The 25,887-nt window shown below is 39.2% G+C and overlaps 2 protein-coding genes across 2 annotated transcripts; one reads left to right on the top strand and one right to left on the bottom strand.

The window, feature by feature from the left end:
• The first annotated feature begins 71 nt into the window (after positions 1-71).
• On the top strand, positions 72-4,285 carry trub2 (TruB pseudouridine (psi) synthase family member 2). Its single transcript, XM_085274551.1, has 8 exons — positions 72-330; positions 475-609; positions 1,716-1,790; positions 2,414-2,475; positions 2,560-2,641; positions 3,169-3,241; positions 3,368-3,504; positions 3,595-4,285. The coding sequence occupies exons 1-8, from the start codon at positions 213-215 to the stop codon at positions 3,903-3,905; spliced, it is 993 nt and encodes a 330-aa protein (XP_085130677.1). The 5' UTR covers positions 72-212; the 3' UTR covers positions 3,906-4,285.
• Positions 4,286-4,981: 696 nt separating this feature from the next.
• On the bottom strand, positions 4,982-25,787 carry rab44 (RAB44, member RAS oncogene family). Its single transcript, XM_085274541.1, has 9 exons — positions 13,112-25,787; positions 12,418-12,485; positions 10,946-11,016; positions 10,721-10,858; positions 10,547-10,628; positions 7,868-7,982; positions 6,569-6,667; positions 6,384-6,460; positions 4,982-6,267 (listed from the first exon to the last, which is right to left on the bottom strand). Exons 1-9 carry the CDS (start codon positions 25,286-25,288, stop codon positions 6,180-6,182), a joined length of 12,915 nt encoding a protein of 4,304 aa, XP_085130667.1. The 5' UTR covers positions 25,289-25,787; the 3' UTR covers positions 4,982-6,179.
• Positions 25,788-25,887: the final 100 nt, after the last annotated feature.

The following is a 25,887-nucleotide window of genomic DNA, read 5'->3' as shown; positions in this document are numbered from 1 at the left end:
GTACACATACATCCATTCCAGTAGATGGCGGTATGGCCAAAAATAAGGAATGAAAAGCGTCATCATGTACGCATGCGCGTAGGCTCACATGGAAGAAAGTGGCAGTAGAAACAAAACAACTGTCACTCGTCAAAATTTCCATGACATGTAGTCTTTTTTAATTAGTTTTATTATTTTTCCAAGACATAAGTATAATCTGATGCTGCTGAATAATGGCAACTCCAGCTATTCGGACGTTTCGGAAGTTAGAGGGCCTGTTCTGTGTCTACAAACCTGCTGGTGTTCACTGGAAACTGGTACGGGACAGCATCGAGACAAATCTTCTTAAAGGTGAGTGTAGTTTATTTTTCACTGGTGTCTTGTGGTCCTGTTGTCAATCACCCATGCGTGCTGTTAAACTGAGGCATGATGCAGCTAATACTCAGCATGCCTTTAACTTAACACTTGAATGTCCTTGCGTGTATTACACCTCAGGTTTGAATGCTGCGCCTTCCCAGCCACTTCCCCACGAGGTTCGACTCTTAGCACAACCCAGACACGAGAGTGAAGCGTCCAAAGGACTCACGGTATCAGCAGTATCGGTTCCTGTACTATCCAAGCACCCTCTGGGTATGTACATCCACCTTACTGAAAATGTTAACAAGTGTTGTCTCCGCTCTGAAGATACATTAACAGATACATTAAGATACATTTATCTGACCTCATGGTCCATGCAGCTGTTTTGTTAGCATCATTGTGAAAAACCAAGTGCAAGTGAAACCAGCTGCACCAACCTCTCGTCCCTATCACTCCACCTTTAAAGTATAAACACCTTCACAACACAGTCAGATGCTTTAGTTTGCAGTAAATCATCAGGTGGCAAAGTTCACAGCCCTTCTTTTACAAAAAAAGACAAAACTTAAAATCTGTTACTTTTACAGAACAAGTGAAAAAAGTACACTCTCTTTCTTTTCTACAGTTTTACATGTCGCAGCATTAAAAAAAAAAATCCTCTGATCTCCAGCAAGTCTTCACATTTGGTAAATATGACCTCGGATGAACAACAGTGGATAACATAATTTTGTGTCATTGTTTATTTAACAAAAATTAAGCCAAATTTCAGAGGCAGTGTGTGGAAAAAAATTAAATACACAATTGTGTATAGACTTTGATTGACTGATCATCAGCCAGTGTGACCACCTTTATAAAAGCAGAAAGAGGCAACAGGATGAGGCAGTTATAAGGTCATGCCAAACAATCTGAAGTCCACCATTCTACAGTTGGAGTGATCATTATAATGATTATTATAATGTAGAGAGATGAGACCAAAGTGGAAAGTTTTGGCCATAATGGTCATTGGCCATTTTTACACTCTGCCTCAGCATTTCAGAAGCCGAGATAAATAAATGAGACACAGTGTGTCATGTTGTTGTTCATCTTAGGTTGTATTTGCGTCATTTTTGGTAGCAGATGATATTTGACACATAAACCCTTTGATTTAAAAGAGGTTGTACTTTCTTTTTCACAACTTTTTTTCCACTTTGATATTGAACAGTGTTTATAACTTTTTCTGTGGAGACACAGAAATAACAGATTTCTGTGTCTCCACCGTTTTACCCTGTAACAGGTCATCCATGAAATCTGGTTTCAATTTAGATGTGACTGGAGTAAATTAAACCTCAGGTGTGGTGAATAACACTGTAGTGAGTGAATATAATGTTTCATTTTGATTTTAGTCACAGGACCTGAATTCCAGCATATCCGAGTTGGAGTCGGACATCGCCTCGATACTTTCTCCTCGGGTGTTCTAGGTATAATTTTAGAATTGCTCATTTGAAAAAAATCATTTGTTAATTACAGTGTTGGCATTCGTTTTGTGAATGATCTGAGAATATCCACATATTTCTAAAATGTAAAACGTCAAACACACAATAATAACATGGACTGAACCATCACTCACAACCACTAGCACTTTATATAGCCTCTGTAGAAATTATCCACATATCTCACTTATCTTAACTGCATCACTGTATAGTTCTGTGTAAATAATCATTCTGTACAAACGATAATTTTTAATCCTACAAGTGTTTATAACTTGCATAGTTCGCATTTCTGTATAACTGTATATCTCAGATTTCTGTATAGTTTTTTATTTCATATTTATATCCTGTTCATAGCCTGTTCATAGCTTGTACTCACTACAGCCTGTACATACTTATAGTTATAGAATATTCATAACATACTTCATACCGTGTACATTATAACATACCATAATAGACCCATTTCTGTAATATACTTACATATCTATATTACTGCTAATATATATTGTAATATATCTATATCATGGCTAAAGCACTTCTGGATGGATACAAACTGCATTTCGTTGCCCTGTGCATGTGCAATGACAATAAAGTTGAATTCTATTCTATTCTAGTTCTTGCCGTTGGGAATGGAAACAAGGCGCTGAATGATTTCTACACCACAAGAGTGACGAGGGTAATTTGTAATTTTCTCTCAGACATAAACTGATGCAGTTCAGATCCAACGCTGACAGATCCAATTCTACAATATTTCTTGCAGGATTATACCCTGGAGGCTGAATTTGGAACTGCAACAGATAATTTCACTAACACAGGTCGAGTTGTGGAAAGATCCACCTATGGTATGAATAATTTCTCTTTTAGTTTGAGCTTCCTCAATCTTTCACTTAAAATAGCAAAGTCCTTTTCGATAAAGTATCATGGCGGCACAAAGGTGTTGTGTTTAGAATTGTCACCTCACAGCAGGGAAAGGGTCTTGGCTACGAATCCACTGACCTGCTGGAGTCTTTGTGAGGACTATGTTCTCCCAGTCCTTGGGCTGGTTTCTCTGCAGTCCATAGACATGCGTGTCAATTTAACTCAAAAATATGGTGACTCTTATGGTGACTCTAAATTGGCCGTAGATGTGAATGTGAGTTGTCTGCATCTCTTTGTTAGCCCTGCAACAGAATACCGACCTGTACAGGGTGTACTCCACCTCTTGCCTTATGGAAGTTCAGCCCTGCCTGTGACTGAATTGTGTATGTGGTTTTAAAGGTTTTATAAGAGCAGTTCTAATTTATATACCTGAAGTGCAAGAATATAAGCAAAACACTTGTTATGTGAACTGATGTCCCTTTAAATATACTTAAAAAAAGCTGTCTCCTAGATCACATCACACAGGATAAGCTGGAGAGAGTGCTGTCAATGCTGGAGGGAGTCAACCAAAAAACATTGTTGACGTAAGACGTTACATTTCTGTAAACCTAATAATGGCATCTTTTACCCTCTGCTTTTGCATAAGACCCTCTGTAAATATTTGCAACAGTACTAAACGATATTTGATTAGTTTCTTTTTTGCTGTACAGGTATTCCAGCATAGACATGCGCTCACAGGAAGCCTATGACATGGCTGTGCAAGGTTTACTGGGTCCAGAGGGGAAATCGACACCCATCTTGACCGGCTTACGTTGCATTCGCTTCCAGCCTCCCAACTTCACATTAGGTAATCTTCACTTGAACACATAAAACATATTTGATGATTTAAAAAAAAAAAATGCGGGTCAAGTTTCAAACATGTCTCCTGTTTTTACAGAGGTGCAGTGCCTAAATGAGACTCAGAAGTATCTGCGTAAAATTGTGCATGAGATAGGACTGGAACTGCGTAGCACAGCAGTGTGTAATGGAGTACGACGCACCAGAGATGGACTTTTTACCCTACAGGACGCTCTGATCCATCACCACTGGACTGCTGCTGATGTCATGCAAGCCATCCAGTTGTATCATTCCACTAAGAAAAATAAAAAACCTTCTAAGGCAGCGAACAAGACATCTGCATTACAAACGTCTGAAGACAATATCACAGAAACTCAACAAAGTGAAATTAATGACGGAGTTGCTAGGTAGATCGTGTAAAATAACTAGTCATTTAAGGCCTATCATTGACCTATGACCTGATCAAAAAAATATTTTATGATGCTGCATAACTTCCCACAGTTTAGCTCAGTCAGGAAAGAGGTTTGCAGACTAGAAATCCCGGTGAACATTTGACCAGGATTTGTATACAGGATGTGTATACAAATGGTTGTAAACATTTAAAGCAATACTTTTGTAAAACCCATTGAATTAAACCCAGAAGTCTGCACATATCAATCGATATAAAATTCACTGTGGTGGAAAACAAGAACTGTATTTTGCAATGCTGTAGTATTGCTTAATTCCTTAATGTTAATATTATTTCTTATATTCTGAATGAATTTACAATAATAAAGACCAAAAAGAATGCACGCGTTTGATTATGATATCAGTTTAATTGCTGTGGGTTTGGGTTTTTTTGTTGTTGTTGTTTTTTAGGTCTGTAGATGAGTTCAAATACATGCTTTACTGGCACAAATACTCCCCCAGCTGGCCAAAGGTCAACATTACACTTGTTTTGGTGGCTCCAGACATTGATTAAATTTAAACCAGTAATGTCAAACTAGTAGTGATTAGACTAACTGGAGTCATACTCAGGTCTGATCCTTGTTAAGTTTCAGTGTATGTGGGAAATAAGCAAACCAAAGAAAAGCAGCCAGCTTTCCATTTAAGAGAAATGATAGAGGGTCTGTGCCACAGGATAAAAATGGTAACTTGAAATTAAACCACTTTGCTTCAATTTAAAATGTTTGGGTTTTTTTTTCACAGCATTATGGTGATGTCTAAGATTAAAGAATTTAGTAATGTGAAATTATTTATGGGGAAATGAGCTGAATCTTCAACAGCTCATGCACAGCAGGGGTCCAGCTCCAAATAGGCAAAACTGGAGCCCTGCAGGGCCTGAGCTGTTGTTCTTTAACTTTTGTCATTGGCTTGTTTTTCTGGCTCACCACCTGCCCCTGTTCTTCTATTTTTGCTTGCTGAAAGACAAAGTATAACCAACAGCAACAGCAGAAAAATCTACCATTGCCAGGTAGTTTGATGTTATTGTTGTTTTAACATGTTTAAGCCTGAAACAGAAATAACCACATTACTCAACTGAACTTCTCATAGGTGGGTACATGATTCCCATGGGATCAGTAGTTCTCTTTCCCACAACACCTCCTTTGGGACTATATGAGATTATTGCAGTGGCGCCATTGTTGACATGCTCTTCATACCATTGTCGGACTTGTTTTTCCACTGCTAACACAGTTGTCTTTGTCAGTCTGGAAACCCATAACTTCCATGAGGGCATAAATTAAGTACACAAGCAGACGTTGTTTATCTGGAGATTTATTAATCATGCGACACGCCATTAAAACAATTGGTTTAAAGGTACTTGGTCACAAAGGAAATGCACGGGAACATAAAAATACATTTGCATATATAACTGCTGATCATGTCCCTGGCACTATAATTATAGGGGAGTAATGTTTATTCATAATTATGTGTCAGATCTGACAGTTGTGATGACTGAATTAAGATGAATGCCAACTTAGAAGAAAGGCTAAACAAAATCACAAAAAAGCAAGTATAATTATGTTTAATATATATTTACTATAATAATTATTTACCACTGTACTAGATTTGCTCTCGGTGACATCTTGATCTCTGGTAATATCTGAATGGGGTATTCTCCTGTTTAAATTAATCATACTATATACACATTTACATTAAATTTCAGTATAGTAAATCCATAAAGTGAAGAGGGTGTAGACTAAACATTTAGTCGATGTACAACAACAGAGATGAACTTTGTGAAATTGCACATAAAATCTTAAACTTGTGATTTTAGTTGTTACAGCTTCATCTGGAAAAATGTCAATCGTGTGATTTGAAATTATTTGAAGTTGCACAATATTGCACAAAAATTGTTATATTGCAAGATAAAACACACACGGTGCAAATATAATTAAATACAGTAAGCTTGTATATGTATTAAATTATTGGATAGCTATTAAGCAAACACTGAAAAAGCCTTCACTTTCTGAACTATATAACTTTGGTCACTACTAACTATAAACTAATATTCTAATATAAGGCCTTTGAAGAAATAATTTTATATCTAAATATAACAACACTGAAAATATGCAGTAGTACAAATAATAAAATATAATGCACTGAGTTACAAGAAAGCCAGATGAGTACAGCGTGTTCTTGTTTTCAGGATTTCACCACTTGTTTTTTTTTTCTTTCTTTTTTTTTGAAGACAAACACATTTGTTCAGCAACATCTTGAGCTTTTTTTCTGTTCTGGCTCTTTGTGCAACACTGTGGCTTCTTCTCTTGAGTCAATTCTTTGACTCAGCTTCCTGGCAACAACACAGCAACAGTGCAATCAGCTGATGACACAGCAGTCGACTTTACAGGGCATATCGATGTTAAAAGATGTGGGTTTTAGAGAAAAACATTAACATTATATACATACCTGGCTACAACTTCCAAAGACTGGATCACGTTTTCACCTGTGGCAGCACTGCACTCCATAAACTCAAAGTCATATTCCTGTGGAGTTGAATGAATATCTGCACTCACTGTGGGTGTTTTGATCATTAAAACTACTGAACTGAATGTGATTGTTTCATGAGTGGGTGTAATGCAACATATTCGCACCTTAGCAAGAATTTCCCCCTGATGAGTTTTAACCCGTCGTTCTGAGCAGTCGCTCTTGTTTCCAAGAAGCAAAACAGTCACATTTTCAGCAGCAGACTCCTGCAGAACAGGAATCATTTTGATAATCTTATTGTATTCTAATTTTTGCCTCATAACTTTTGCACTGTCCACTTCCTGCTGTGACAAAACAAATTTCCCACGTGTGGGACTAATAAAGGTTATCTTATCTTATCTTATCTTATGTTATTACAAACTAGTCTAACTTTGCAGGCTGGTTCAACTGTTTCAGACACTCACGTCCCGTCCACTATAAATAGTTGATGTTTTAAATTTATTAATACTTTTTTCTACTAATAATCAAAATATGTGCTGCTGTTTTAAATACACAATTCAGTATCACACTTATAAGCCACTTTATTAGGTATACCTGTTAGTACCCCTGTTGGACTCCTTTTTGCCTTCAGAACAACATTAATTCTTCCTGGCATTGATACAACAAGGCACTGAAAACATTTCCCAGAGAGTTTGGTCCATATTGACAAGTGTGCCAAAAAACCCCCAAACATTAAACACCACCACCAGCCTGAATAAGGCAGGACTGATCCATGCTTTCATGTCGTTTACACCAAATTCTGACCTTAGCATACGAATGCTGCAGCAGAAATCGAAACTCATCAGACCAGGCAACGTTTTTCCAGACTACCGTTAACCAACTGTGATGAGCTTGTGTGAATGTAGCCTCAATTTCCTGTTGTTAACTGCCAGGAGTGGCACCCGGTGGGTTATTCTGCTGCTGTAGCCCTTCTCCTTCAAAGCTGATAAGTATTGTGCATTCAGAGATGCTCTTCTGCATACCTTATGGTGGTTATTTGTAATTTTTTTTAAAACTACTGTTGCCTGCTTATCAGATTGAAGCAGCCTGACCATTCTCTGATCTCTCGCAACAAGGCAGGTTGTGAGAGAAAAGTTTATTGTAGATGAGTGTCTGAAATAGATCCAACAACCATGTTCAAAGTTAACTTAAATCATCATTCTTCCTTGTTCTGATGCTGTGTTTGAACATCAGCGGGTAGTCTTCACTATGTCTACAATGCACTTGCATGTGCTTAGTTCATTCCTTTTTTTGAAGCAGTTGAACAGGTGTGCTAATGAAGTGGCCAGTGTAGCCCCGCCTATTAGAACCAAATACACTAAATGAATATAAAAGTAAATCACTGTTTTGACAACATAGCATGTTTAACTAGTAATTTCAACATCTGTTTAAAAAATAGGTGTTGAAGTTTGAAAGGGAAGACATACCTGAATACAGTTTGCCCAGTAACTGACTGCGGAAAAACTATTGGTGGAGGTGATGTCATACATCAAGAGAAAGGCCTGGGCTTTGTGGAAGACCTGTTTGGTGATACTGTGAAACCTTTAAAGACAGAAAAGCACGACATTAAAGGTGATCTATTAATACTTCCTTTTTGAAACCAGGAAGACACTAGCTCTGCATACTGTAGCACATTCTAATTACTTTCCTCACATTCACTCAAAAGTTAATGTCACAAATTTGTCATTTAATGCAGTTTGCAGAGGCTACCCTGAACATATTTTTCAAGACACACCCATGCCTCAGACTTCCCTCCTTGAACAAGTAAATGTCAGATGTTTTTGTAGTAAAAATAAAATAAATAGATCTTAGAAGCCTGCCCATTAGGTGAAGAGTTGGAATAAAGCTTCACTTTATTGTTGACATTAAGGAGGCTTTTTGTAAACTCTTGGGGAACTGCATGTCTCAAACGCTTTCTCACTCTTGCTATGTTTTTTAGTTGAACTTATCCAACACGAGTCTGCCTAAAATCTGCAGTTAAAAGTGAGCATCTTTAAATTGCATCCGTGTTGAATCCACCTCTGTCACTGGAACAAAATCTGCATTGTATCCTGGAATACAAAACATTATTGAGGAGTGCCAAACCAGTTCTGAAACCAGTTACACTTGAGCAGTCTTTAAATACTGCTCAAGTGTAACTCTGATCTGAGCATATTGTCTGTTACATGTTGAAATTGGCTGCTATACCGTATCTATCTACAAAAGCAAGTGTTACTTAAGTAAACACTGTTACAAGTAGTAACTGCAGATCTCGGTTGAATTCCAAGGTGTACACACTGCTTTGAACACTGGGTGTCGCCTACTTGGAAGCCTTCCTTGTCAGGCTTCGGAACAGCGGGACAGTGTGTCCTTGGCCATCGGGGAAGTTTATCTATACACTGAAAAAACACAGCCACTCCCTAGAACAGCAAGACTGCATGTGGCACAACATTCAGGACATCCTAAACCACAAAATAATAGCCTGTACCTTTAAAAAAGAGATGGCGTCTTCTCTGATGATTGGCTTTATTTACAAAACAGATATAAAACTGTTCACGTCTGGCTCAAACAAACTCCAAAAAGCAGTAGTTGTTTAGAAAACCTTGATATAGAAATTTGCTTCTTTTTTTCCTCTCTCTCTGGATATGTATGTTTCCTTCAGGATATGTCGCTGTATTGTAGTTTGGGACTCGTGCGTACAAGTCTGTAGTTAACTTTTAGTTTTATGAGCAGTATGATAGAAATGAGTAAGCAGAAATGAACTGTCATGCACAGGTTTTGCCATTTTTCTTGCTTTATTAGAAGGATAGACTTTTTGCACTCATTATGAAGTCATCTTTGCTTTTTCCACCTGGCTCAATTCTACTCCTGACAAACCCATGCTATGAAGGAGAAAATCACAAGGCTTGGCAGAATTCAGAATTTCAACTAGATAATTAACGCACTTTAATGGACAAACTGTGCTTTTTGTCTTTATGACGTCACAGAAATGCAGACGTATTGCTCCCAGTGTTTTTATACTCAGACAAGTTGCTCATTTACAGAATTTAACTAACGTGAAATGTAAAAGATAACCTGAATTCCAGGGCTGTGAAAAGTCAGACAAGTTGGACTTTGATACTGTCATACGTAACACACTGACGACTGTGATATTTGTTATTCTCCTACAGGCAGCCTACTGTGACCTACGTACATTATAATATATGTACTGTTCAAAACAGACTAGAAAAAACATTAATAAAACTCAAAAAACCTGTTAAATGTATTCTCTCCAATGTGGCTTCTTTCAGCGACAAAACTGTGCAAAAGTCTTGATAAACCCCTCATTTCTTTATATTTTGCCTGGAAGGACTTTCTTGTAATTCTTAAAGTGGTCTTAAGCAATAGTTCTCCAGCTTTCTGAAGGTGTTTCAAAGTTTTCCTTTGGATATTGGCTACTTTTTCACTCATTCTTAGTCCAGTCCTTGTACCATAAAATTGACCTTTGAATAATTCAAGCGTAGATGGCATAACATGGCCATCTACGCTTGATTCCTAAAGAGTTGCCAGTTTCCAATTTTTTTGTCACTTCTTGGCATGGTGTGCTGTGTGTCCTTACAAATTTAGGAAACTGGACAAATGGAGGACCAAATAATAACTGGCAGGCTTACAAACCAATCTACAGCAGATTACTGCTATCAAAATATAAAGAAACTTAGAGTGGCTCAAGACATTTGCATAGTGATATATAATTTAAATGCTCTGTGAAACATCAAAAATTTGTCTCACTGATTCATTCTAAGAGGGGCGATCGTGGCTCAAGAGTTGGGAGTTTGCTTTGCAATCGGAAGGTTGCCGGTTCGAGCCCCGGCTTGGACAGTCTCGGTCGTTGTGTCCTTGGGCAAGACACTTCACCCATTGCCTACTGGTGGTGGTCAGAGGGCCCGGTGGCGCCAGTGTCCGGCAGCCTCGCCTCTGTCAGTGCGCCCCAGGGTGGCTGTGGCTACAATGTAGCTTGCCATCACCAGTGTGTGAATGGGTGGATGACTGGATATGTAAAGCGCTTTGGGGTCCTTAGGGACTAGTAAAGCGCTATATAAATACAGACCATTTACCATTTACCATATAAGAGGAAAATTGAGACTTACCTTTCTTGACCTGCTGTGTCCCATAGCTGTAGTATCATAGGCTTTCCATCTATTACAACAGGCCACATCAGCGAATCCAGGCCTATAAACAATATTTACGTGTATATTTAGAGTGTACATCGCTGTGCATACACATTAGTAGGATTAATTGTGAGATTAACACCAGGATCTTACCAATTGAGGAAGGTATATCTAAAGAAAACTTCCCACTTTGAGCTCTTTTCATGAAGGAGGTCTTTCCCACACTGCTGTCTCCAATCATTACCACATTGTAGCGCTTTGATTTGGAGTCTACCACTCCCGGATTACCAACTGAAATTAAAATGTCTGGTCATACATCATCTTTTAATGTAAAATTTCCCTATAATTATTGGTAAGCTGCACTGATCATCTTCTTACCCAGAGAAAATGTTTGATTCTCTTTAACAGGAAAAATTCCAGAATTACAAGGTTGGGCTGAAGTCTTCTCACTGTGGAAAAGACAATCAAACAAACTTCATGACATATACAGTGTAAGGATTTGCAAGGCTGAAATGGTCAGTTTTCAGAATGTCTCAAGCTCATATTTGAGTTGCCGTGCACTGAACATTTGACAAGGAATTTTGTCATTCACTTGATTTGTGATTATTTATTTAAAACAATAGAGATGAGGAAGCTGTGTGCTGTTAAACCACACCACTCTGGTGACATTCACACCTCATCTCTAAGCAGGTCAGCTGAAAACAGTGCATACACTACTACTAAGCTAGTGTACAGTAGTAATTGCATAACTGTATTTTTAAAGCTTGCAAAAAGAAAGAAAGTACCATGCGGTACACAAGTTTTTACCTTATCAAGGCATAACAAGAAATCATCCGGTCATTACCATGTTCTTAAATTATTTTAACTACAGCGTCAGAGGAACAGTCAAGTCAAAATGCAGAAGCAGTGTGCAAAAAACTAAACACACCCTATGATTCTGCATTTTCACAGAATTAAGTTGAAGTAATTGTTTTCTCTGTGACTTTATCAGTCTCTCACATTGCTGTGAAGGAATTTTGGCCCACTCTTCTTTCAGACATTGTTCCTTTTTACTGAGGTTTGCAGGCATTTGTTAATGCACAGCTCTTGCTACCACATTTAATTTACGTTGAGGCCTGGATTTTATGTGCATTATGGCCAAACATCTCTACTTTGGTCACATCTGTGCAAAGGACATTGTTCGAGAAGTTTGTGGCTTTTTCAAATGCAATATTGCAAACTTCAGCCATGCTGCCATGTTCTTTTTAGAGAGAAGAGGATTTCTCTTGGCAGCATGGCATTGCATGGTCTGACCTAGGGGTGAATTTGTTGGGACGTTCACTTTTGGGAAGATTAGCAGGTGTCTTGAATGTTTAGGGATCGTTGGGAAAGGGACACTTCTGGCTTTATAAAGGTGGTCACACTGAAGCAGTAAAAGTCTACTTAGTTTTACACACACTCCTTCTGAATTTTGGCTTAGTTTTTGTTAACTACATAATGACACAGTGTTAATATGTTTTATGTGTAAAAGCTCAGAATAAAAAAAAAAACAGGTATACTTTCCTTTTGTATGTGACTCAAATAGATTAACAAATTGTAAAATGTTTTCAACAATCTCATGGACATTTTCTTTTGGATGTTACAAAGTGAACTTTGAGGTGACTGATATTACAGTTGTCCGTTGCTATATATGCAATATGAACATGAATATTCGAATATTCAGTATAACACATAACAGACTACACTGTAACAAATTTGGACTTATGTATGAGTTACAGTGAGTAAGTCAAGTAGGAAAGCCAACACTTGAAAGCTAATTAGGTAGCTGGACAACCCTAGCCTTTTTAAAAATATCTGTGTGTTAGACCTACCTCACAGTCTCTGAGTGCTCTTCACTCTTTGAGAGGCCTGATGATGGTTTCTTATCACATTTTCCAACCTGCAGAAAGAAAAGTAGGGCTTTTTATGCTTCTAAATGTGCATGACAAACTCATTTCATGATGTGAAAGTGCAAATTATTCTACTTGGATTAGTTATCATCTAGTAATCAGTCGTCTCCTAATAATATCTGAAGCTGGAATATCTGACATACTGGTTTCCCATTCTTTGTCGATAATAATAATTTATTGTGACATCTTTAAAGCCATTATTTGCTGATCTCATTCAAAGCCCTTATCTGCCAGGTTTCTGAAGAAGGTGAACACATGTTCTCGTTTGCTGTATGTGAAACATGCTATGTAAACCTCACGTTCCTCTTTTTAGTTCCCTGTGTCACAATGACCTTGCCACAAACAATCCAGTTTGCAAAGTGTCTACTGCAAATGGGGTGTAAATAACAATGTAGGCTTGCCTATGTGAAAGAACACTTGTCCAATAATAACTATTCACTATTCACAACTATGCATAGAATTATAAATACAACAAAGTTTAATAAGGTATTGCATTTAATAGTCAAATTTAAATGTAGTCTGTGCATGAGGTTTTGGAAAAATTGAAAACAATTAAGATTTCTACTAAATACTAAAAAACTAAACTAAACAAAAACCCCTAAACATTGCTGCTTACCTCTGAAATTCTGGCATCTGTCCCACTTTGATCATCTATTATTGTGCCCTCTCCTGTTTTGTCTTCTATACGCTGATGTCCACGGGACTTTCGGTTAGATCCCAATTTTCTTCTCCTCCCTCCAGATGCTGATTCTGACACAAAATCATCTTTTAAGGATGTAGACAGGAGGTCATTTGCAGTGTGATGTTCTGTTTCTGCTAGCTGGTCTTGGGAAACAGGCCTCGCTTCAACTGTTTGCTCAGGCAGAGGTTTGAATTTAGACTGACCCGGAGGGCTGATTTCCACTGTTTCAAATACTTTCTGTTTTCCTTGTTCGCCATCATTGTTTTTGTGATCTGTGTGAAGCTGAAGTGCTTCTTCTTTGATTCTGGAGACACTTTCAGTTTCCCCGATGTCTGTTCCAGTCTCCTTCGCTTCGTTATCCACCTCCTGTTTTTGATGGAGCTCTTCTTTGTTTCTGGATCCAAGATTCCTGCGGGTGGAGCCCATCTTTCTTCTCCGGTTGCTCAAATGTAAATTTGGACTTTCACTCCTCATCTCTTGAGTTTTATTATGAGCTCCTTCATTCAAGTTGCTTGGATTTTTCTCACTAGCATCTTGATCTTGTACTTCTTTTATGCTCTCTGGCCTTTCCTCATCGCTATGTGTATTTTGCCTGGCCTCACCAAAAGACACTAAGCTCTCTTCTGCTATGCCAGTGTCTGTGGCAGCCTCGGTATTTGGGGGCAGCAGCTGATTTATGGAGCGTCTGCTTCTACCCGTGACCACAGTGGTTATTTGTGTCTCAGTGTTTGTAAAATTGTCTAGCTGTGGCAGCTCCACAATAACTTCTCTTACACCACCTGTGATAACGCGTGTAACCAGACTGATAGTTTCTTCACGGAGAGAGGAAAACTGTTCAGGAAGAGGGGCCTTAAAATCTTCTACTACTGGTATCACATTGATCTCTGTACTGCTTGGTACAGAAAAGGTTTCAGCAGCTTCCTGTTGTTTATGAACAGCAGAGAATAACGGTTGTGCAGTTTCATTTTGTGGTATATCTGTAGTTAACGGTAACTCTACCACGTCCAACTTGTCAGTATTCCTCACGTCAGCTTCGGTGTGAAAGTCACTTTCCTTGGTTTCATCTGTGTTGTCTGTTTCTTCCTCTTTTTTTCTGTTGAGTTGACTCCTGCGAGAAGAACCTATCTTTCTCTTCTTCTGTTGTGGATTTATTTGGAAAGTATTTCTGTTACCTGATTGAGTTTGTTCTTGCTGGCCGTTGCTTGCATCCATTGCCTCCAACGCTTCTTCTTTATCAAGCACCTTCAGAGAGCTAGAGCCTTCGATGCCAGCATGATATGAGGTATGCTGCATGTCTGAGGGAATTTCACAAACTGAGGCTTGTGGTGATTGCATCAGGTGCTTTGTAATTGTGTCACATCCTGTAAGCTGATCTAAATTCATAGCATCTTGAACAACTTTATTTTCCTCATTGAAATCTTTGTTAGATTTGAGAAGTCCATCTGTATTGCTATCCATATTATTCTGTGAGAAAAATGCATCTTCCTCCGACAACTTTTCTTTATTTTTGCCTTCTTTTGCTGTTGAGCTAATCTGCACTTCTTTGTCAATGGATATGAGGTCTTTTTCTTCTTCCTCCTTTGTTATATCTGTTGCTGGTGACATGTCAATTGTTCTGAGTTTGTCATTACTTGTGGGTTTTTCTAAAATGTCATCTTTAGGTTCCTGGTATGCATCAGGGTCCTTGACACCCTGTCTTCCTTTATTTCTTCGGCTTGAACCCATTTTCTTTCTATTCCCTGTATGGCTGAGGCGTGTGTGAATTTCTGTAATGTCCTGAGAATTATCCTGATGGTGGAAGTCCAAAGAGATATTTGTTTCAGATAAGGATGTTTGGTGACTCTCTGTACTTGCGCTGCAGTCAGTCTGATGCATTAATGCACCCTCTGACTGCTTAGCTTTGGTGACCTCAATTGGGTTGCAATGCTCATGTTGTTCCCTATTTGTAGTCAACACATTTTGAGATGCTAAAAATGTTTCTTGTGCAACACTGCATTCAACTTCAGTGCGTTCTCTTGGGCTGGTTTGGTCAGTTGTTATCTCAACTGCAATGGTACAATCTGTTGTTCCACTTAACAAAATATTGCTGGGTAAATTTCCATCCTGCCCTAAAAGTTTTATGTGCTGATCTTTTTTGACTTCTTCCATCCCAGCCTGCACTGGTTTATCATTAATCACTTTAGTATCTCCGTCATTTTGATTTTTAAAGGACTTTTCATGATGTGGCACAGACAGAGAAACATCATGCTTGTTTTCTTGCAGTAATTCTTCAGGTCTTGTAGCCTCTGTTGCTGACATTTCTGTTGTTTCAGGGGATTCATCATCAATTGCATCTTCTTCTTTAAATTCCTTATCACGCTGTCTTCCTTTTATTCTGCGAGTGGATCCCATTTTTCTTCTATTTCCCCTGGATTCGGTGACAGTATGGGTTTGCTTATCTGTGCTCACAGTATTGTCCTGAAGTTGGGACTCAAAAGGTGGAGTTGTTAATGAGAGTCGAGTTTGTAGAGGGAATCCACTGTCTTTAGTATTTGGAACATCACCTCCCTTGATTTCCTGAGTCACAAAGTGCTGTTTAGCTTGGTTGCCATCAGGGTGATGAGGATCTTTGACTTCTTCAGTCAGAGCAGTTTCAGATTTAACCACTTCTTCCATCACAGATTCCAATGGTTTATCTGAAATCACATTAAAGGTTGTCTGATTTTTATCTTCCTTAAGGTTTTCACTTTCAGAAATTAAACTGTCCAGGCTAATCTCAGAATAACTCTTTGCAGTTGGGCTCTGTATGTCAGGAGAATAAGCAGGTGTAGACACTTTAAACATGGAGGTGTCATGTGGCACCGACAGACAAACGTCACGCTTGTTTCTTTGCAGTAATTCTTCAGGTCTTGTAGCCTCTGTTTCTGACATTTCTGTTGTTTCAGGGGTTTCATCACCAATTGCATCTTCATCTTTAAATTCCTTATCACGCTGTCTTCCTTTATTTCTACGAGTGGATCCCATTTTTCTTCTATTCCCCCTGGATTCGGTGACCGCATGGGATTGCTTATCTGTGCTCACAGTATTCTCTTGAAGTTGGGACTCAAAAGGTGGAGTTGCTAATGAGAGTTCAGCTTTTAGAGGGACTCCAATGTCTTTAGTATCTGGAACATCACCTCCCTTGATTTCCTGAGTCACAAAGTGCTGTTTAGCTTGGTTGCCATCAGGGTGATGAGGATCTTTGACTTCTTCACGCAGAGCAGTTTCAGATTTAACCACTTCTTCCATCACAGATTCCAATGGTTTATCTGAAATCACATTAAAGGTTGTCTGATTTTTATCTTCCTTAAGGTTTTCACTTTCAGAAATTAAATGCAGTAATTCTTCAGGTCTTGTAGCCTCTGTTGCTGACATTTCTGTTGTTTCAGGGGTTTCATCACCAATTGCATCTTCATCTTTAAATTCCTTATCACGCTGTCTTCCTTTATTTCTACGAGTGGATCCCATTTTTCTTCTATTTCCCCTGGATTCGGTGACCTCATGCGATTGCTTATCTGTGCTTACAGTATTGTCCTGAAGTTGGGACTCAAAAGGTGGAGTTGTTAATGAGGTTGGAGATTGTGGAGAGACTCCACCACCTTTTCCGTCTGAAATGTCACCTTCCTCGTTTTCTTGAGTCACAAAGTGCTGTTCAGGTTGTTTGTCATCAGGAGTTGAAACTTCCACTTTGGTTACAGATTCATCAGGACTCTGCACCATCACTTGAAACTGGTAAGTGTTGCTATTTTCAGTTTGGCCTAAGTCTCCAGAAGTAAAGGAAGAGTTTTCTGTGGCATCATCAATCACATTTTCAGATGAGAAATCATTCTGCAGCACTTCTTGAATTTCTGTTCTTTCAACCTCATCTTCATGCATTTTCCTGACAGTTTCATCTGAGTGATTGGCATCTTTGACCTCTTCACGCAGAGCAGTTTCAGATTCATCCACTTCTTCCATCCCAGATTCCAATGGTTTATCTGAAACCACTTTAAAATCTTCCTCATCTTGATTTTCGTGAAGGTTTTCACTTTGAGGAATTAAATGCAGTAATTCTTCAGGTCTTGTAGCCTCTGTTTCTGACATTTCTGTTGTTTCAGGGGTTTTATCACCAATTGCATCTTCATCTTTAAATTCCTTATCACGCTGTCTTCCTTTATTTCTACGAGTGGATCCCATTTTTCTTCTGTTTCCCCTGGAATCTGTGACCGCATGAGATTGCTTATCTGTGCTGACAGTATTGTCCTGAAGTTGGGACTCAAAAGGTGGAGTTGCTAATGAGGTTGGAGATTGTGGAGAGACTCCACCACTTTTGCTGTCTGAAATGTCACCTTCCTCGTTTTCTTGAGTCACAAAGTGCTGCTCAGGTTGTTTGTCATCAGGAGTTGAAACTTCCACTTTGGTTACAGATTCATCAGGACTCTGCACCATCACTTGAAACTGGTAAGTGTTGCTATTTTCAGTTTGGCCTAAGTCTCCAGAAGTAAAGGAAGAGTTTTCTGTGGCATCATCAATCACATTTTCAGATGAGAAATCATTCTGCAGCACTTCTTGAATTTCTGTTCTTTCAACCTCATCTTCATGCATTTTCCTGACAGTTTCATCTGAGTGATTGGCATCTTTGACCTCTTCACGCAGAGCAGTTTCAGATTCATCCACTTCTTCCATCCCAGATTCCAATGGTTTATCTGAAACCACTTTAAAATCTTCCTCATCTTGATTTTCGTGAAGGTTTTCACTTTGAGGAATTAAATGCAGTAATTCTTCAGGTCTTGTAGCCTCTGTTTCTGACATTTCTGTTGTTTCAGGGGTTTCATCACCAATTGCATCTTCATCTTTAAATTCCTTATCACGCTGTCTTCCTTTATTTCTACGAGTGGATCCCATTTTTCTTCTGTTTCCCCTGGATTCTGTGACCACATGAGATTGCTTATCTGTGCTGACAGTATTATCCTGAAGTTGGGACTCAAAAGGTGGAGTTGCTAATGAGGTTGGAGATTGTGGGGAGACTCCACCACCTTTTCCGTCTGAAATGTCACCTCCCTCGTTTTCTTGAGTCACAAAGTGCTGCTCAGGTTGTTTGTCATCAGGAGTTGAAACTTCCACTTTGGTTACAGATTCATCAGGACTCTGCACCATCACTTGAAACTGGTAAGTGTTGCTATTTTCAGTTTGGCCTAAGTCTCCAGAAGTAAAGGAAGAGTTTTCTGTGGCATCATCAATCACATTTTCAGATGAGAAATCATTCTGCAGCACTTCTTGAATTTCTGTTCTTTCAACCTCATCTTCATGCATTTTCCTGACAGTTTCATCTGAGTGATTGGCATCTTTGACCTCTTCATGCAGAGCAGTTTCAGATTCATCCACTTCTTCCATCCCAGATTCCAATGGTTTATCTGAAACCACTTTAAAATCTTGCTCATCTTGATTTTCGTGAAGGTTTTCACTTTGAGGAATTAAACTGTTCAAGCTAATCTCAGGATGGCTTGTTGCTGTTGGGTTCTGGACCTCAGGAAAATAAGCAGGTGTAGACACTGTAAAAATGGAGCTGTCATGTGGCACAGACAGAGAAACGTCATGATCGTTTCTTTGCAGTAATTCTTCAGGTCTTGTAGCCTCTGTTTCTGACATTTCTGTTGTTTCAGGGGTTTCATCACCAATTGCATCTTCGTCTTTAAATTCCTTATCACGCTGTCTTCCTTTATTTCTACGAGTGGATCCCATTTTTCTTCTATTCCCCCTGGATTTGGTGACCGCATGGGATTGCTTATCTGTGCTCACAGTATTGTCCTGAAGTTGGGACTCAAAAGGTGGAGTTGCTAATGAGGTTGGAGATTGTGGAGAGACTCCACCACTTTTGCTGTCTGAAATGTCACCTTCCTCGTTTCCCTGAGTCACAAAGTGCTGTTCAGGTTGTTTGTCATCAGGAGTTGAAACTTCCACTTTGGTTACAGATTCATCAGGACTCTGCACCATCACTTGAAACTGGTAAGTGTTGCTATTTTCAGTTTGGCCTAAGTCTCCAGAAGTAAAGGAAGAGTTTTCTGTGGCATCATCAATCACATTTTCAGATGAGAAATCATTCTGCAGCACTTCTTGAATTTCTGTTCTTTCAACCTCATCTTCATGCATTTTCCTGACAGTTTCATCTGAGTGATTGGCATCTTTGACCTCTTCACGCAGAGCAGTTTCAGATTCATCCACTTCTTCCATCCCAGATTCCAATGGTTTATCTGAAACCACTTTAAAATCTTCCTCATCTTGATTTTCGTGAAGGTTTTCACTTTGAGGAATTAAATGCAGTAATTCTTCAGGTCTTGTAGCCTCTGTTTCTGACATTTCTGTTGTTTCAGGGGTTTCATCACCAATTGCATCTTCATCTTTAAATTCCTTATCATGCTGTCTTCCTTTATTTCTACGAGTGGATCCCATTTTTCTTCTGTTTCCCCTGGAATCTGTGACCGCATGAGATTGCTTATCTGTGCTGACAGTATTGTCCTGAAGTTGGGACTCAAAAGGTGGAGTTGCTAATGAGGTGGGAGATTGTGGGGAGACTCCACCACTTTTGCTGTCTGAAATGTCACCTTCCTCGTTTTCTTGAGTCACAAAGTGCTGTTCAGGTTGTTTGTCATCAGGAGTTGAAACTTCCACTTTGGTTACAGATTCATCAGGACTCTGCACCATCACTTGAAACTGGTAAGTGTTGCTATTTTCAGTTTGGCCTAAGTCTCCAGAAGTAAAGGAAGAGTTTTCTGTGGCATCATCAATCACATTTTCAGATGAGAAATCATTCTGCAGCACTTCTTGAATTTCTGTTCTTTCAACCTCATCTTCATGCATTTTCCTGACAGTTTCATCTGAGTGATTGGCATCTTTGACCTCTTCACGCAGAGCAGTTTCAGATTCATCCACTTCTTCCATCCCAGATTCCAATGGTTTATCTGAAACCACTTTAAAATCTTGCTCATCTTGATTTTCGTGAAGGTTTTCACTTTGAGGAATTAAATGCAGTAATTCTTCAGGTCTTGTAGCCTCTGTTTCTGACATTTCTGTTGTTTCAGGGGTTTCATCACCAATTGCATCTTCATCTTTAAATTCCTTATCACGCTGTCTTCCTTTATTTCTACGAGTGGATCCCATTTTTCTTCTGTTTCCCCTGGAATCTGTGACCGCATGAGATTGCTTATCTGTGCTGACAGTATTGTCCTGAAGTTGGGACTCAAAAGGTGGAGTTGCTAATGAGGTTGGAGATTGTGGAGAGACTCCACCACTTTTGCTGTCTGAAATGTCACCTTCCTCGTTTTCTTGAGTCACAAAGTGCTGCTCAGGTTGTTTGTCATCAGGAGTTGAAACTTCCACTTTGGTTACAGATTCATCAGGACTCTGCACCATCACTTGAAACTGGTAAGTGTTGCTATTTTCAGTTTGGCCTAAGTCTCCAGAAGTAAAGGAAGAGTTTTCTGTGGCATCATCAATCACATTTTCAGATGAGAAATCATTCTGCAGCACTTCTTGAATTTCTGTTCTTTCAACCTCATCTTCATGCATTTTCCTGACAGTTTCATCTGAGTGATTGGCATCTTTGACCTCTTCACGCAGAGCAGTTTCAGATTCATCCACTTCTTCCATCCCAGATTCCAATGGTTTATCTGAAACCACTTTAAAATCTTCCTCATCTTGATTTTCGTGAAGGTTTTCACTTTGAGGAATTAAATGCAGTAATTCTTCAGGTCTTGTAGCCTCTGTTTCTGACATTTCTGTTGTTTCAGGGGTTTCATCACCAATTGCATCTTCATCTTTAAATTCCTTATCACGCTGTCTTCCTTTTATTCTACGAGTGGATCCCATTTTTCTTCTGTTTCCCCTGGATTCTGTGACCACATGAGATTGCTTATCTGTGCTGACAGTATTATCCTGAAGTTGGGACTCAAAAGGTGGAGTTGCTAATGAGGTTGGAGATTGTGGGGAGACTCCACCACTTTTGCTGTCTGAAATGTCACCTTCCTCGTTTTCTTGAGTCACAAAGTGCTGCTCAGGTTGTTTGTCATCAGGAGTTGAAACTTCCACTTTGGTTACAGATTCATCAGGACTCTGCACCATCACTTGAAACTGGTAAGTGTTGCTATTTTCAGTTTGGCCTAAGTCTCCAGAAGTAAAGGAAGAGTTTTCTGTGGCATCATCAATCACATTTTCAGATGAGAAATCATTCTGCAGCACTTCTTGAATTTCTGTTCTTTCAACCTCATCTTCATGCATTTTCCTGACAGTTTCATCTGAGTGATTGGCATCTTTGACCTCTTCACGCAGAGCAGTTTCAGATTCATCCACTTCTTCCATCCCAGATTCCAATGGTTTATCTGAAACCACTTTAAAATCTTCCTCATCTTGATTTTCGTGAAGGTTTTCACTTTGAGGAATTAAATGCAGTAATTCTTCAGGTCTTGTAGCCTCTGTTTCTGACATTTCTGTTGTTTCAGGGGTTTCATCACCAATTGCATCTTCATCTTTAAATTCCTTATCACGCTGTCTTCCTTTATTTCTACGAGTGGATCCCATTTTTCTTCTGTTTCCCCTGGAATCTGTGACCGCATGAGATTGCTTATCTGTGCTGACAGTATTGTCCTGAAGTTGGGACTCAAAAGGTGGAGTTGCTAATGAGGTTGGAGATTGTGGAGAGACTCCACCACTTTTGCTGTCTGAAATGTCACCTTCCTCGTTTTCTTGAGTCACAAAGTGCTGCTCAGGTTGTTTGTCATCAGGAGTTGAAACTTCCACTTTGGTTACAGATTCATCAGGACTCTGCACCATCACTTGAAACTGGTAAGTGTTGCTATTTTCAGTTTGGCCTAAGTCTCCAGAAGTAAAGGAAGAGTTTTCTGTGGCATCATCAATCACATTTTCAGATGAGAAATCATTCTGCAGCACTTCTTGAATTTCTGTTCTTTCAACCTCATCTTCATGCATTTTCCTGACAGTTTCATCTGAGTGATTGGCATCTTTGACCTCTTCACGCAGAGCAGTTTCAGATTCATCCACTTCTTCCATCCCAGATTCCAATGGTTTATCTGAAACCACTTTAAAATCTTCCTCATCTTGATTTTCGTGAAGGTTTTCACTTTGAGGAATTAAATGCAGTAATTCTTCAGGTCTTGTAGCCTCTGTTTCTGACATTTCTGTTGTTTCAGGGGTTTCATCACCAATTGCATCTTCATCTTTAAATTCCTGATCACGCTGTCTTCCTTTATTTCTACGAGTGGATCCCATTTTTCTTCTATTCCCCCTGGATTCGGTGACCGCATGGGATTGCTTATCTGTGCTCACAGTATTCTCTTGAAGTTGGGACTCAAAAGGTGGAGTTGCTAATGAGAGTTCAGCTTGTAGAGGGACTCCACTGTCTTTAGTATCTGGAACATCACCTCCCTTGATTTCCTGAGTCACAAAGTGCTGTTTAGCTTGGTTGCCATCAGGGTGATGAGGATCTTTGACTTCTTCACGCAGAGCAGTTTCAGATTTAACCACTTCTTCCATCACAGATTCCAATGGTTTATCTGAAATCACATTAAAGGTTGTCTGATTTTTATCTTCCTTAAGGTTTTCACTTTCAGAAATTAAATGCAGTAATTCTTCAGGTCTTGTAGCCTCTGTTGCTGACATTTCTGTTGTTTCAGGGGTTTCATCACCAATTGCATCTTCATCTTTAAATTCCTTATCACGCTGTCTTCCTTTATTTCTACGAGTGGATCCCATTTTTCTTCTATTTCCCCTGGATTCGGTGACCGCATGCGATTGCTTATCTGTGCTTACAGTATTGTCCTGAAGTTGGGACTCAAAAGGGGGAGTTGTTAATGAGGTTGGAGATTGTGGAGAGACTCCACCACCTTTTCCGTCTGAAATGTCACCTTCCTCGTTTTCTTGAGTCACAAAGTGCTGCTCAGGTTGTTTGTCATCAGGAGTTGAAACTTCCACTTTGGTTACAGATTCATCAGGACTCTGCACCATCACTTGAAACTGATAAGTGTTGCTATTTTCAGTTTGGCCTAAGTCTCCAGAAGTAAAGGAAGAGTTTTCTGTGGCATCATCAATCACATTTTCAGATGAGAAATCATTCTGCAGCACTTCTTGAATTTCTGTTCTTTCAACCTCATCTTCATGCATTTTCCTGACAGTTTCATCTGAGTGATTGGCATCTTTGACCTCTTCACGCAGAGCAGTTTCAGATTCATCCACTTCTTCCATCCCAGATTCCAATGGTTTATCTGAAACCACTTTAAAATCTTGCTCATCTTGATTTTCGTGAAGGTTTTCACCTTGAGGAATTAAACTGTTCAAGCTAATCTCAAGATGGCTTGTTGCTGTTGGTTTCTGGACCTCAGGAAAATAAGCAGGTGTAGACACTGTAAAAATGGAGCTGTCATGTGGCACAGACACAGAAACATGCTCGTTTCTTTGCAGTAATTCTTCAGGTCTTGTAGCCTCTGTTGCTGACATTTCTGTTGTTTCAGGGGTTTCATCACCAATTGTCAACTGTCTTCCTTTACTCCTTCGAGTGGATCCCATTTTTCTTCTTTTCCCAATGGAGTCATAGACAGTATGGGTTTGCTCACTTGAAGTCACATTATTGCTTTCAAGTTGGGATTCCAAAAGAGTATTTACTTCAGATGGTATAGTTTGTACTGAACCATTTCTCATATCAACATCACTGTCCTCATTCTCCTCATTTAGAGTTTCTAAATGTCCTTCTTTTCTTTGATGCTCACTTTGTTTGTAATTATTTGACACAGAATCATCAACAGACTTGATAGCATTGCTGATTTCAGTGGCTACCAACTGACTAACTGCTATGTCAGTGATCACTTGTTGCTTGGAATCATACATCTGAATATCCTCATTTTCGTCCTGTAAGCTCTCCGGATGTCTGTTATTTGTAGGATATGCATATTGTTTTTCATTAAGATGTTCCTGCTCTGTGTGAAATACATTGTTTTTTACTTTCATGTCAGATGAGTGAGTATCCATCTCAGTTTGGTCTTCTGGTTTTTCAGAGTAAGTAACAGCATTTTCCGTGATATCAATACCCTGAATTTTAAAGGAGTACTGATTTTGGTACATGTCCTGTATTTCTATGGGCTTAATGTTCACTTCATGTATTTTATTCATAGCACTTTCTGATTGCCATGCTTCTCTAACTTCAGATAAGCTACAAGGATCCTCATTTGCAGTCAACTTCTCTTTTGATGATGAAAATGTTTCCTGCTCAGCACTGCACACGACTTCAATATTTTGTTCCGGGCTGTTTTTATCTGTGGTTATGTTTGGTGTGACTGCCTCTAAAGCTTCAAATTCTACATGTGACTCATTTACCAAGTTGTTACCCTGTAACCTTCCATCCTGCCTGAGCATCTTCTTGTCATCGCTTTCTGTACTTTGTATTTCTGCTACAGAATACGCAGTTGAAGGCTCCTCATCTGGCACGTCACTGGATGACTGTTGAGCCACAGGATGCATGTTTTCTTTGATTTCTTCACTTTGCATGTCAGATTTGTCAATCTCTTCAAGCTTGATTTCATTTCTACAAGGGTTGCACTCTTGCAGATTATTGATTTCAGGAGTTAACATTTCCATTTCACCCTCAGAATTTTTATCATGTGTACTTTCTGAACAGTCCTTAGCTAGTGCAGACACATGATCACTTCCTTGACCGAATTCTTCCTGCTGCTTAAGTTCCACTGCCCGTGGCGTTTGTATTGTTTCAAAGGTTTCATTACCCCTGCTTTTTTCCTCAAGTTCCTTTCCAGGGTTGCGGTAAGGTTCAGTTTCTAAATCATTTACCAACTGCTTTCCTTTACTGCGCCGATTAGACCCAATTTTTCTCCGGTTAAACTTGACCTCTGCTGAAGGTGGATGTCGAGTTTCTGGTTTAGAATCCTCTCGGCTGGATAAAACATTTAAAGATTCAGTACTTTCGTCTGCTGCGTAGCCTTGTGCCACAGAGGAAGCTTCTGTTAAGTGGTACTCATCAGCCTTAGGTACTTCATTTTGGCTTTGTGCCACTCGTCGTGACCCAAGTCGCTTTTTCTTTGCATTTTGCGAAGACATGACTTGAAATCCTTTCTCCTAAACATGAAACATTCAGTCATGTAATGTATTTGCAAATCCAGTTGCAATCTACAGCATACAAATTTAGAACAGAACACTAAAAGTAGTTGACTGAATATAAAAAAAAATAAAAAATATTCAAAACAATGCGAGACACCAATATACATTAACATGTGCACCAAATGTGTTAACACCAAATGTTAGGCAAGCAAGTGAAAACGCTGCCGTTAACTAAACTGCAACTATTTCATTTACCTAAACATAAGATTGATGAGTTGCGTAAATTTAGCTAAATGTCTTCTACAAAAAAAAAAACAAAACAAAAAACAAAACTTATAACACCACGTGTACTTACCACCGAAATCTGGCAACTCCTCGTGTCACAGCATGAGCTGCTGTGTTATGTCAAGTCATGCCTCTGTTCAATAGGAGTTACATTTCACACATGGGGGTGTGTTTCAATGGCAACTGTGTCAAGCTTCCTGTATGGGCTACATTTGCAGCAAACTATAGTACTTCCTGAATTTAAAACGGGTTCATTTTCAGCATTTGCCTTTTTAGTTCTAGTGTATGCAACTATGAAAACAAAGCAAATGTTA

This window comes from Mchenga conophoros, linkage group LG5, assembly GCF_057382185.1.
Source record: "Mchenga conophoros isolate Kocher_MC1m ecotype Shallow Benthic linkage group LG5, M_conophoros_male_GT1.1, whole genome shotgun sequence".
NCBI classification, from domain to species: Eukaryota; Metazoa; Chordata; class Actinopteri; order Cichliformes; family Cichlidae; genus Mchenga; species Mchenga conophoros.
The sequence above is the reverse complement of the archived record's forward strand: the minus strand, read 5'-3'. Positions and strand labels throughout refer to the sequence as shown.